This window comes from Eretmochelys imbricata, chromosome 27 (assembly GCF_965152235.1).
Source record: "Eretmochelys imbricata isolate rEreImb1 chromosome 27, rEreImb1.hap1, whole genome shotgun sequence".
NCBI classification, from domain to species: domain Eukaryota; kingdom Metazoa; phylum Chordata; order Testudines; family Cheloniidae; genus Eretmochelys; species Eretmochelys imbricata.
The window spans coordinates 772,721-785,333 of record NC_135598.1 but is presented as its reverse complement, the minus strand read 5'-3'; the positions used below and the strand labels follow the sequence as shown (position 1 = coordinate 785,333).

Genomic DNA, 12,613 nt, shown 5'->3' with positions numbered 1-12,613 from the left:
TGCACCAGGTTTCACCTCCACTGTCCAATGTTCGTCATCATTAATGAGGCCAGCTCTGGATTTGCCTGTTTCCTACAGAAATGTCCTGTCCCTTTCTGAATCGTGCTAGGTTCTTGGCCACAACCACATCCTGTGGTGGGGAGTTCCACAGGCTAATGACATGTTGTGTATTTCCCCCCTTGTAATTTCACTTGCTGTCCCCTGGACTCGTATCACGTCCCCTCATTGGTCTCCTCTCTAAGCGATTGGGCCTTTCCACCCAGTTCCACTCCCCTGGGCCTTGGCAGGGCCGGGGCCGTGCAGCTCTCCTCTCAGGCCGATGCTCTCCCCAGCCCCTCTGGGCAGCGCCCCAGGCCTACCGGAAGCGGCTGCATCCCCTCTGATAAGGACCCGCTGGCAGCTGGGCCGTTTGCAGGGGCCTGCCTGGAGCGTTCGATCCCCACGAGGCAGAGGAGGGGGGATGCCACGCGCCAGGATGATGGCTGGAGCCCAGGGACCGTGGGTGCCGCTGCCTCCCCTGTGGCTCTGGTGCTGGGTCCAGGTGCTGCTGGCTCCCCCGGGGCTGTGGCCGGCGCGAGCCTTCAACTTGCGCTCGGACCATCCCACCGTCTACGCCGGGCCCGAGCACAGCTACTTTGGCTTCGCCATGGACTTCTTCAAGGACAAGAAGGGAGGGTAGGTGATGGGGGGGCTCATGCCCCCAGCCACATCCGCAGGCCCCACTTGTCAGAGCCAAGAACTGAGATGCTCAGGGGGGCACCTGCAGAGCAGGGTTTGGGGTGGGGGGTGAGCATGGGGGTGGGAGCAGGGTGAAAGACGGGTTGGGATGGGGGGTGAGCATGGGGACAGGGTGAAAGCTGGGTGGGGGTGGGGTGGGGGTTGGGGTGAAGGCCGGGTTGGGCTGCAGGGTGAGCGTGGGGGCAGGGTGAAGGCCGGGTTGGGTTGGGGTTGGGGTTGGGGCAGGGTGAAGGCCAGGATGGGGGTGGGGTGGATTGTATTGGAGACAAGTTTTTAGTTCAGAAGGGGGAGGAAGCGACCAGGGTAGAGGCTGTCCTGGGTTCGAGTCTGACACAGGTGAGTTTGAAGGCGGAAGGCAGCTGGGGTGCCGATGAGCCTAGTTCCCTTTGGAGCCTGGTAGGAGGGAAAACAGCACAATAAAGACAATGGATTTCAGGAGGGCACTTTAGCAAACTCAGGGAGTTGGCCGGTAAGATCCCCCGGGAAGCAGGTCTAAGGGGAAAACCAGTCCAATTTATCGCTCCCCTCCCCTCCCTCCTGCTTCCCGGCACACTGGACTGGCTCCCACGCTCTGCCCCCCAGGATCATGTCCACGCTCCCTATTCCCCCCCAACCCCATGCTCCAGCCTTCCCCAGGAAGCTGGCAAACTGCAAGCACACAGACCAGCCCTCCACCCCCAGCCCCCCGACTGCCTCCTTTTCCCCCCAGGGGTTTCTCCTGCTGTGAAATTCTCCTGCCCAAAGACCTACACCACTGTGGCCAGCAGCCCAGCTGCCCCGTGTGTGCTTGTGCGCACGTGTGCATAGGTGTGCATGTGAAGTGTGCACACACATGGAGTGTGATGCACGTGTGCACACGGGGGTTGTGTGTGTGTGCGCACGTCTAACACTGAGCCCCCTGCCCTTTGCCTCCTACCACGCACGCTGCTGACAAGGTCCCGGCAGGCGTGGGGCTCTCCGGGCTCGGAGCAGGGGCCTGGCCCAGGGCAGGGACCCCGGGGGCAGTTTGCTCAGTGGCCAAGCAGCCTGGGAGGTGTCAGGTGTCCCTGGGGCCGAGGGGGAGATCGGAGGGTCATGTCATCCAAGGGGCCAAGGAGACCCCTGGGAGCTGACAGGAGCCGGCCCGGCTCTGGGGCTCCGCCTGCCCCATGAGCAGGTGACGGGGCAGCTGGGACAATCCAAGGGGTGACCTTCCCAGTGGCTTGGCCCCACCAGCTCTCTGGGGCTCGGGGCAAAGCCAGGGCGCCTGGCTCCATCCACCAGTGGGGGAGGGAATGGCCCAGCTAGTGCCCCCAGTGGGGGAGAGCAGGCGAGGACGGCACTGGGGCTGCAGTGGGGTGAGGTGTTGGGCTGACCCTCTGCCCAGGGGGTCCACAGGAACGGCTGTCCCCTGGGAGGGTGCCAGGCTCTGAGTGGGCGGGCTGCGGTGCTCCCCCTCCCATGCCATGTCACGCTCTGGCCCCAGGGCTGGGCTGGGCCAGGGGGTGAGACTGGCAGGGCCCCCCCAGCGTCTGTGCCAGGCACCTGTGGGCATTGCCCAGATGCTGCTGCAGATGCAGACCCAGTGGATTAGGCCCCTGACTCCTGGCTGGCTCAGTCCGTCTGAGGAGCTGAGCCTGGACCCCGCTGCCAATGTCCTTCATCCCCCGATTGTCTGAGGCTGCCCCCCTTCCTGTCCCCTCCACCAGGTGGCGCTGCATTGCTCTGTCAAACAGCAGCCAAGTCCCACCCCAGAGGGGGCTGCATTGCAGTGGGGGTGGGGGGGGACAGGACTCTGCGGGGCTCTGAGACCGAAGGCACCGGGATCTGGGGGGGGAGGGCTGCAGGATGAGGAGCCGGGCCAGCTCACATCCCAAAGCCACCCTCCATGCAGGCCCCCGGAGCCCAGTCTGCTCCCGCCCGCACCAGGGGTCCTGCCCTGACAGCCTCCCCCTGTGCCCATAGCATGAGTGTGGTGGTGGGCGCGCCCCGGGCCAACACCTCGCAGCCCGGCGTGGTGGAGGCTGGAGCTGTGTACTTGTGCCCCTGGGCGCCCGGCGGGACCCAATGCAGCATCATAGAGTTTGATCCGAAAGGTGAGTGAGCCAGAGCCGGCCGAGAGGGCAGCTTGGGGTAAACAGGGGGTGTTAGTTACTGTGGGCCAGAGGAGGGCTGGGGGGAAGGTGGGTCTCGGGGGGGAGGTAGGGACCCCAGGATAACATGGGTGCAGGGTGGGTGGGGCGGGTTTTGGATCGGGGGGTGGGTTGTGGTTCGGGGCAAGGTAGGGACCCCGGGGTGAGGTGGGGATGGTGGGACAGGTTGTGGATTGGGGGGTTAGGGACCCCGGGGTGAGGTGGGGCAGGTTGTGGGTCGGGGGGTAGGGACTCCTGGGTGGGGGGGCTGGTTGCACATCGGGGAGGGGTAGGGACCCTGAGGTGGGGGAGGCGGCTTGTGGATCAGGGAGGGGTAGGGACCCTGGGGTGAGGTGGGGGTTAGGGAGGGTTCTGGGGGGCAGGGACCCCAGGTGAGGTGGGGACGGGTGGGACAGGTTGTGGATTGGGGGGGAACAGAGCCCGTGGTGGGTGGGGCAGGTTGTGGGGCAGGGAGGCAGGGACTCCTGGGTGGGGATAGAGAGGCAGGTTGTAGATTGGGGAGGGGTAGGGACCCCGGGGTGAGGTGGGGAGGGTGGGGGGGTGGGTTGTGGATCGGGGCGGGATAGGGACCCCGGGGTGAGGTGGGGGTTAGGGAGGGTTCGGGGAGTTTTGGATCTGGGGGGTAGGGACCCCGGGGTCGGGTGGGGGGGGTCAGTTGTGGATCGGGGCGCGGTAGGGACCCCGGGGTGAGGTGGGGGCAGGTGGGGCGTGTTGGGGATCCCGGGGGGGGGCGTTCCCGGGTGTTTTTCCCACAGTTGCACCGCAGTCTGTGCTGACCTGCCCGTCCCCCCAGGGGACCAGGCCGAGAGCAAGGGATTGCTCCAGCTGAAGACCTACAAGTCTCACCAGTGGTTCGGGGCGTCTGTGAACAGCTGGGACGGCAACGTTGTGGTGGGTGCCCCGGGCGCAGCCCCTGCCCCTGCCCCTGCCCACGCAGCCTGGCAACCGCCTGGCGATCGGCCGCCTTGGGGAGCTGCGCAGGGTCGGGCTGGGTGGGAGACCCCTGGCTGGGGGCGTCTCAGAGGGCAGGGAGTGACCCCGTCCCACACCGGCCAGGAGGGGATGTGCTGAGACGAGGGGCTCAGCTGGGGCCCTGGCTGCCCCTGGCTCCCCAGAGCAGAGGGGTCTGGTTCTTCTCCCGATGCTCTCAGCCGCTGTGTCCTGGTAACCTGCTGCCGTGCTCTGCCCCAGAGGCAGCTGCATTTCAGTGCTGGGTCTGTCCCGCCCCGGGGAGACGAGGTGGAGATGTGGGCGCTGGTGGTTTGTTGTGGGTTGGACGGACGCTGGGGGTGGGGGGACAGGGCAGCAGGGGGAGCCCAGCCCAGGGGCGGGAGGTTCCAGGCCGTGCTGGGGGGCGCTGGGCCTGGCCAGGCGAGGGGCAGGTGAGCTGGGATTCCACCTGCAGCGGATGGCGCTGAGTGTCCGGTCGTCCTGCCAGGCCTGCGCCCCCCTGCAGCACTGGAATGTCTTCGAGGGCACGGCCCAGGCCACCCAGACGCCCGTGGGCACCTGCTTCGTGGCCACCGAGGGCCTGAGCCGCTTCACCGAATACGCGCCCTGCCGCTGCCACCACATGGAGGCCACGTACCTTCATAGGCACTACAGTAAGTGAGCCCCCCCCCCCCCCGCGGCCACGCCGGTTCCCTGCCCCCGATGCCCCCCTCCTCCACGGCCAGGCCAGCTCTCCGCACCCACCGCAGCCAGGGCGCTTCGTTTTCGAGTGGTTGCTCGTGTCTGTCCACACCAGGTGGGCGTGCTCACCGTGGGTGCCGGTGCCGGAAGGTTTTCCCCTAGCCGCACCCGTGGGGGGGGCCCCCCCGCAACCCCTGGAGCGGCGCCTGCCGGGCGCGGTATAAGGGGGGCTGCGCGCTCCCCCCACCCTCAGTTCCTCCCTGCCGCCAGCGAAGGGCGTCGGAACTGCTCTGCTCCGGGGGGTGAAGCTCGTCCCCAGAGCCGATGGTTCAGGTTAGTACGAACTGTAGTTCGTTAGCTGTTCAGTCAGTTTAGTCAGTCAGTGAGCCCGGGCCGGGGCATGCCCCGCGCCCCGGGGTTTACGTCGTGCGGCTCTCGCAGGCGTTCTGTGCCAAAGACTGTCTGCGCTGCTTGGGAGAAGCCCATATCAGCAAAAGGTGCAAGATTTGCAAGTCGTTTAAGCCTCGGACCAAAAGAGAAAGGGACGTTAGGCTCCGGGCCATGCTGATGGAGTCGGCACTGACCCCGACTCCGGCGTGCCGCTCCGAACCGGTACCTGGCACCGCGGCATCGGCACGCGGCGACCCTCCGGGGCCAGGCCTGGTCGGCACCGCACCCCACCCACAGGGCACACCGAGAGGGCCAGGAAGACTCCAGCTTCGCAGCGGCACCGAGGGAAGTCAGGGTCAGAGGCTAGGCCCATGTCGGGCAGTCCCCGATCCCCACCGGGCCCCAGGCCTCCGTCTCACGTTGAGCGGAGTAGCCCAGCCCCTTTGGAACAGGCCTTTCCGGATGTCCGGATGCCGTCCACGCCTGAAGCCCTCCGGCTGGCCCGGGACATTATGTCCATGCCGGTACTCGGAGCGTCGCCGATGTCGCACAGAGGCAAGCCGCCGCTGGGATCTCCGCAGTCGCCTCCAGCCTGGTACCGGTCTCGGTCGAGGGAACGTTCCCGACGCTGATCACGGCCCAGCAATCGCTTGGGGCAGAGTCCAGGTGGATCGCCCTCAACGCCGACCAGACTGTCTGGCTGGGTTCCGTCGGGCCGGGACTCGCGGCACCACTTGTCCTCAAGGAGCGAATATCTGCAGGACCGCAGCGGGCTTCGCCGTCGGTCCTCATCTCGGAGAGGGTACCACAGTCAATCACGGCACAGTCATCGACCCCGTTCCAGCTCGGACTCCCGCTCCAAATCTCTGCCAAGACATCGCAGCCCCGGGTGTCGATCGCCAGTATTTTGCCATCGCGGGTCTGCTGGTCGAGGCCGTTCTCAGAGCAGCTGTTACCGCCGGTACCGGTCCTCCATGTCGAGATCACGGTCCCGTGGCCGTCGTAGCTCCTCCTGGTCCAGGGACAGCAGCAGATCTTACACCAGCCCGGTCTCCATTCGTAGCCGTCCTTCGATGGGCCAGGCCAGGCAACCCGAACAGGTTTGCAGCGGCACCGAGCGTCGTGGCCGGCCCAATGGTACCAGTGGGCACCGTGGCCTCCGGCGCAGCCCCGGTGGGAGCTCACTCAGTGGCTGGAACTTCAGAGGCACCGTCGGCCTCCCTCTCCAGACCCCCGAGAAAGGAGTTGGTAGGACGTGCGTCCCTGGAGTCCAACCAGGTGGTGGACCCTCCGGTGCCGGCCGACACCCAGAGCTCTGCACCGGCCTCCTCGCCCTGCCCGGAGGAGGCGATTGCTGCCCGCCTCCCTACGTCCCGCAGGAGGACTTCAGGGCCCACCAAGAACTCTTAAAGCGGGTGGCAGCAAGCCTCCACCTCCAGGCAGAGGAGATGGAGGAGCCCTCAGACTCCCTGCTGTCCCCTTCGGCACCAGGCAGGGTGGCCTCGCCTCTCCATGAAGGGGTGGCTAAGATTTCAAATGCCCTGTGGCAAACACCAGCCTTGTTGGCCCCATCTCTAAAAAGGCGGAACGCAAGTACTCTGTACCCGCTAAAGGGCATGAGTATTCGCATACCCACCCAGGGCCCAACTCCCTGGTGGTCAAGTCGGCCAACCACGGGGAACGTCTGGGTCAGTCAGCCCCGACCCCAAAGGACAAAGACTCTTGGAGGCGGGGAGGGATAGCTCAGTGGTTTGAGCATTGGCCTGCTAAACCCAGGGTTGTGAGTTCAATCCTTGAGGGGGCCATTTAGGGATTGGGGCAAAAATTGGGGCTTGGTCCTGCTTTGAGCAGGGGGTTGAACTAGATGACTCCTGAGGTCCCTTCCAACCCTGATATTCTATGATTCTATGACTGGACTCTTTGGGAGGGAAAGTTTATTCATTTCGAGCTTCCAATTACAAGTGGCAAACCATCAGGCTCTCCTGGGTCGGTACGAATTCAGTCTGTGGGGCTCCCTGCCCAAGTTTGAGGACTCCCTCCAGGGGCGCGATAGGAAAGAGTTCAAGGCGCTAATGGAGGAAGGGGCAGCGGCCCCTAGGGCACCCTGCAGGCAGCCTCGGATGCTGAGGACACGGCCGCACGATCAGTGGCTCCGTGGTGTGCATGAGACGGGCATCATGGCTCCTGCTCTCTGGGCTGTCCAGCGAGGCGCAGACTGCCATGCAGGATCCCCTGTTTGATGGGAAAGCTCTGTTTGCGGAGGAAACAGATACAAGGCTGCATGGCATGAAAGACTCCCGCACGACCCTCCAGACTCGGGGCCTCTATGTCCTGGCTCCAGCAAAACCTAAGTTCAAGCCGCAGCAGACTCCCACCCAGGCCGCCCTCCCGAAGTACAAAGCCTCCCATAAGAAGCAGCGGGAGACGCCCTCAGAGGCAGTCTCAGCCTGCCCCCCAGCCTGGGTCCTCCAAGGGCAAGCAGGCGGGGAAAAGGCATTTTTGACAGGACAGTCTGGGGCACCCCGCCAGTCCTCATCAGGGATCCACCCCCAATAAAGCTACCCTTCTCCAACCGGTTGTGTGCTTTCCTCCTGGAGTGGTCGCGGCTGACCTCGGACCGATGGGTCCTCAACACCATCTCCCGGGGTTACACTCTCCAGTTTACTTCCTCCCCGCCCTACCACCCCCTGCCCCCGTCCCCTTTGTGGGATCCCTCGCATGAAGCTCTGCTCTAGCAGGAGGTGGGGCGGCTCCTAGGTCTAGGAGCGATAGAGGCAGAGCCCGAGGAGTTCATGGGCAAGGGGTTCTACTCCCGGTATTTCCTTATCCGAAGGTCAAAGCGGGGCTCAGGCCCATCATGGACCTCTGAGGTCTGAACCAGCACATGGTGAAGCTCATGTTCCGCATGGTCTCCCTGGCCTCCATCATCCCCTCCTTGGATCCCGGGGACTGGTACACTGCCCTCGATCTGCAGAACGCGTACTTACGCATCCACATATTCGAGGGGCACAGGTGCTTCCTCCGTTTTGTGGTGCGGCAGAATCACTACCAATTCGTGGTCCACTGTCCACTGCCCCCAGGGTCTTTACAAAATGCATGTCGGTGCTAGCAGCCTACCTCAGATGGCGGTGGGGGGGGTCCAGATATTTCCCTATCTGGACGGCTGGCTTGTCGGGTGAGGGATCACGTGGCACCCCTCCTGTCCACATGCACCACCTTGGGCCTGTTGGTAACAACACCAAGTCCACATTAGTCCCGGTCCAACGCATAGGGTTTATGGGGGTGCTTCTGGACGCAGCGTCGGCCAGGGCCTCTCTCCCGCCAGATTTGAGACCCTGAAAACTCTCATCGACTCGGTCACAAGGTTCCCGGTGACAACAGCCAGGGTTTGCCTACAACTCTTGGCTCACATGTTGGCGTGCACGTACGTGGTCCGTTACACCAGACTCAGGATGAGGCCCCTCCAGCTCTGGTTGGCCTCGAAGTTCTCCCAGGCCATGGACAGGATGGACAAGGTCCTCACTGTGCCAGACTCTGTGATCACCTCCTTACGGTGGTTGTCCGCCCCAAACAACATGCTCCAAGGGGTCCCATTCAGGGACAGGGCCCTGTCGTTGGAGCTGGTAGCCGATGCGTCGGACCTGGATTGGGGGTCCCATGTGGGGAACTTTCAGACCCAAGGCCTGTGGTCGGCTCAAGACCTGACCCTACATATAAACGTCAAGGAGCTCAGGGTGGTGCAGCTGGCGTTTGTGGCCTTCCGCTTGCACCTGGAGGGCAGGGTGGTCAGGGTCCTCACAGACAACACGGCCTCGATGTTCTGTATCAACAGGCAAGGCGGGGCCCGATCCTCTGCCCTCTGCCGCGAAGCCCTCAGGCTGTGGGATTTCTGTACAGCCCACGACACCCACCTGAAGGCCTTCCACCTACGGGGTGCCTGGAATGAGAAGGCAGATCGCTTGAGCAGGGACTTTTTCTCGCAACATGAGAGGTCCCTCCACCCAGAAGTGGCTCACCAGCTCTTCCGAAGGTGGGGAACTCCCCAGGTGGACCTATTTGCGACTCGGCAGAACCGGCGATGCCCCCGGTTCTGCTCCGAGGGGGCCTGGGGAGGGGTGCTATCTCCGATACCTTTACCCTGTCCTGGTCAGGCCAGTTTCTCTACACCTTCCCCCCGCTCCCTCTAATCAGCAGGGTCCTGGAGAAGATAAAGACGGACAAGGCCTGGGTCGTCCTGATTGCCCTGGCGTGGCCCAGGCAGAATTGGTTCGGGACCCACACGGGCCTGCCAGTAGCTCCGTCCTTGCCACTCCGCCTGGACCTGCTCTCTCAGGACCAGGGCCGCCTCCTGCACCCCAACCTGGCGGCTCTTCGCCTCGCGGCATGGCTGCTCAGTGGTTAGGTGGAGCGGAAAGTTCGTGCTCAGAGCAAGTTCAGTGTGTCCTCCTCGAAAGTAGTCGTCCCGCCTCTCGCCGCGCTTATTTGGCGAAGTGGTCCCGGTTTTCTAGGTGGGTGGCGGACCAGGGTGTCTCCCCGGTGGGCGTCCTGATCCAGCTTATCCTTGATTACCTCCTCCACCTGAGGGCCCAGGGCCTGGCGCCCTCGTCAGTCAGGGTACACTTGGCAGGCATATCGGCCTTCCATCCCCCGGTGCAAGGGCACGCGGTATTTTCCCATGCTATGACTGGCTGGTTCCTTAAGGGTTTGGACCTTTTTTTCCTGTATTCTAGACCCCCGGTCCTGCCCTGGGACCTAAACCTGGTGCTGGCTCGTCTCACGAGGCCCCCATTTGAACCACTGGCCACGTGCTCCTCGTCCCACCTCTTGAGGAAGGTGGCCTTCCTGGTTGCAATCACGTCAGCCAGGCGAGTCTAGGAGCTCAGGGCCCTGACCTCCAAGCCGCCGTACATGGTCTTTCATAAAGACAGGGTCCAGCTCCACCCACACCCCGCATTCCTCCCTGAAGCGGTCTCTGCCTACCACATGGGTCAGGACATTTTTCTGCCGGTCCTCTGCCCCAAGCCCCACGCGTCCAGTGAGGAGCGCTGTCTCCACACGCTCGATGTGCAGCGGGCTCTGGCTTTCTACCTCGAGCAGACCAAGCGTTCAGAAAGTCCTCGCAGCCGTTTGTCGCCTTGGCCGAGCGCGCGAGGGGCCAGCCGATTTCCACTCAGCGGCTTTCCCATCGGATCACTTCGTGCACCCGCTCCTGTTATGAGCTGGCAGGTGTCCCCCCGCCACTGATTGTGAGGGCTCATTCAACTCGGGCGCAGGCCTCGTTGGCTGCCTTCGTGGCCCACGTCCCCATCCAGGACATCTGTAGGGCCGTCACGTGGTCTTTGGTTCACACGTTCACCTCGCACTATGCGATCGTCTCCCAGGCCAGGGATGACGCCGGGTCCGGCAGGGCTGTGCTCCGTCCCGGGAACTTGTGAACTCCTCCCGCCTCCCACAGTATAGCTTGGAATCACCTACTGAGGACTAGACGTGAGCAGTCACTCGAAGAAGAAACGCCAGTTACCTTTTCCGTAAGTGGTGTTCTTCGCGATGTGTTGCTCACGTCTATTCCGCACCCCGCCCTCCTTCCCCTGTCGGAGTTGTCCGGCAAGAAGGAACTGAGGGTGTGGGGGAGCGCTTAGCTCAAACGCCAGTTACCTTTTCCGTAAGTGGTGTTCTTCGCGATGTGTTGCTCACGTCTATTCCGCACCCCGCCCTCCTTCCCCTGTCGGAGTTGTCCGGCAAGAAGGAACTGAGGGTGTGGGGGAGCGCTTAGCTCCCCGGATACCGCCCCATGGAGGCGCCACTCCGGGGGTCGCGGGGGGCGCTCCCCCCTACGGGTACGGCTAGGGGAAAAACTTCCGGCACTGGTTCCCGTGGCGAGCACGCACACCTGGTGTGGAATAGACGTGAGCAACACATCCCGAAGAGCACCACTTATGGAAAAGGTACTGTCTTTCCCCTGCCCCAACACCCACCTCCCCCACAGACCCCCCGGCTCTCTGCACCCCCCCTGGCAGCCACGCCGGCTCCCTGCACCCGCCCCCCCAGCCACAGCTGTTCCCTGCCCCCAATGCCCCCATCCCCCACAGCCACGCGGACTCCCTGCACCCCCCCACAGCCACGCCAGCTCCCTGCCCCCAATGCCCCCATCTCCCACAGCCACGCAGACTCCCTGCACCCCCTCACAGCCACGCCAGCTCCCTGCCCCCAATGCCCACATCCCCCACAGCCACACGGACTCCCCGCACCCCCCTCAGCCACGCCAGCTTCCTGCACCACCCCCCTGCAACCACGTCTGTTCCTTGCCCCCAATGCCTCCCTCCCCAATGCCTCCCTCCCTCTGGATTAAGTTTAGAAGTGTGTGCAACAAGAGTGATGTAGTGGTGGGAGTCTGCTATAGACCACCGGACCAGGGGGATGAGGTAGATGAGGCTTTCTTCCGGCAGCTCACAGAAGCTACTAGATCGCATGCCCTGATTCTCATGGGTGACTTTAATTTTCCTGATATCTGCTGGGAGAGCAATACTGCGGTGCATAGACAATCCAGGAAGTTTTTGGAAAGCGTAGGGGACAATTTCCTGGTGCAAGTGCTAGAGGAGCCAACTAGGGGGGGCGCTTTTCTTGACCTGCTGCTCACAAACCGGGTAGAATTAGTGGGGGAAGCAAAAGTGGATGGGAATCTGGGAGGCAGTGACCATGAGTTGGTTGAGTTCAGGATCCTGACGCAGGGAAGAAAGGTAAGCAGCAGGATACGGACCCTGGACTTCAGGAAAGCAGACTTCGACTCCCTCAGGGAACGGATGGCCAGGATCCCCTGGGGGACTAACTTGAAGGGGAAAGGAGTCCAGGAGAGCTGGCTGTATTTCAAGGAATCCCTGTTGAGGTTACAGGGACAAACCATCCCGATGAGTCGAAAGAATAGTAAATATGGCAGGCGTCCGGCTTGGCTTAACGGTGAAATCCTAGCGGATCTTAAACATAAAAAAGAAGCTTACAAGAAGTGGAAGGTTGGACATATGACCAGGGAAGAGTATAAAAATATTGCTCGGGCATGTAGGAATGAAATCAGGAGGGCCAAATCGCACCTGGAGCTGCAGCTAGCGAGAGATGTCAAGAGTAACAAGAAGGGTTTCTTCAGGTATGTTGGCAACAAGAAGAAAGCCAAGGAAAGTGTGGGACCCTTACTGAATGAGGGAGGCAACCTAGTGACAGAGGATGTGGAAAAAGCTAATGTACTCAATGCTTTTTTTGCCTCTGTTTTCACTAACAAGGTCAGCTCCCAGACTGCTACGCTGGGCATCACAAAATGGGGAAGAGATGGCCATCCCTCTGTGGAGATAGAGGTGGTTAGGGACTATTTAGAAAAGCTGGACGTGCACAAGTCCATGGGGCCGGACGAGTTGCATCCGAGAGTGCTGAAGGAATTGTCGGCTGTGATTGCAGAGCCATTGGCCATTATCTTTGAAAACTCGTGGCGAACCGGGGAAGTCCCGGATGACTGGAAAAAGGCTAATGTAGTGCCCATCTTTAAAAAAGGGAAGAAGGAGGATCCTGGGAACTACAGGCCAGTCAGCCTCACCTCAGTCCCTGGAAAAATCATGGAGCAGGTCCTCAAAGAATCAATCTTGAAGTACTTGCATGAAAGGAAAGTGATCAGGAACAGCCAGCATGGATTCACCAAGGGAAGGTCATGCCTGACTAATCTAATCGCCTTTTATCAT

General features: G+C 62.4%; 1 protein-coding gene across 1 annotated transcript in view; it reads left to right on the top strand.

Annotated features, from left to right (window-relative positions):
- Positions 1-269: 269 nt before the first annotated feature.
- The window catches only part of ITGA2B (integrin subunit alpha 2b), a 62,482-nt gene continuing 50,138 nt past the window's right edge, over positions 270-12,613 (top strand). The window contains exons 1-4 of the mRNA XM_077806300.1: positions 270-675; positions 2,683-2,813; positions 3,664-3,761; positions 4,309-4,474. Coding sequence (XP_077662426.1) covers positions 320-675; positions 2,683-2,813; positions 3,664-3,761; positions 4,309-4,474 — 751 coding nt within the window. The 5' untranslated portion in view covers positions 270-319. The remainder of the gene's footprint in view (positions 676-2,682; positions 2,814-3,663; positions 3,762-4,308; positions 4,475-12,613) is intronic.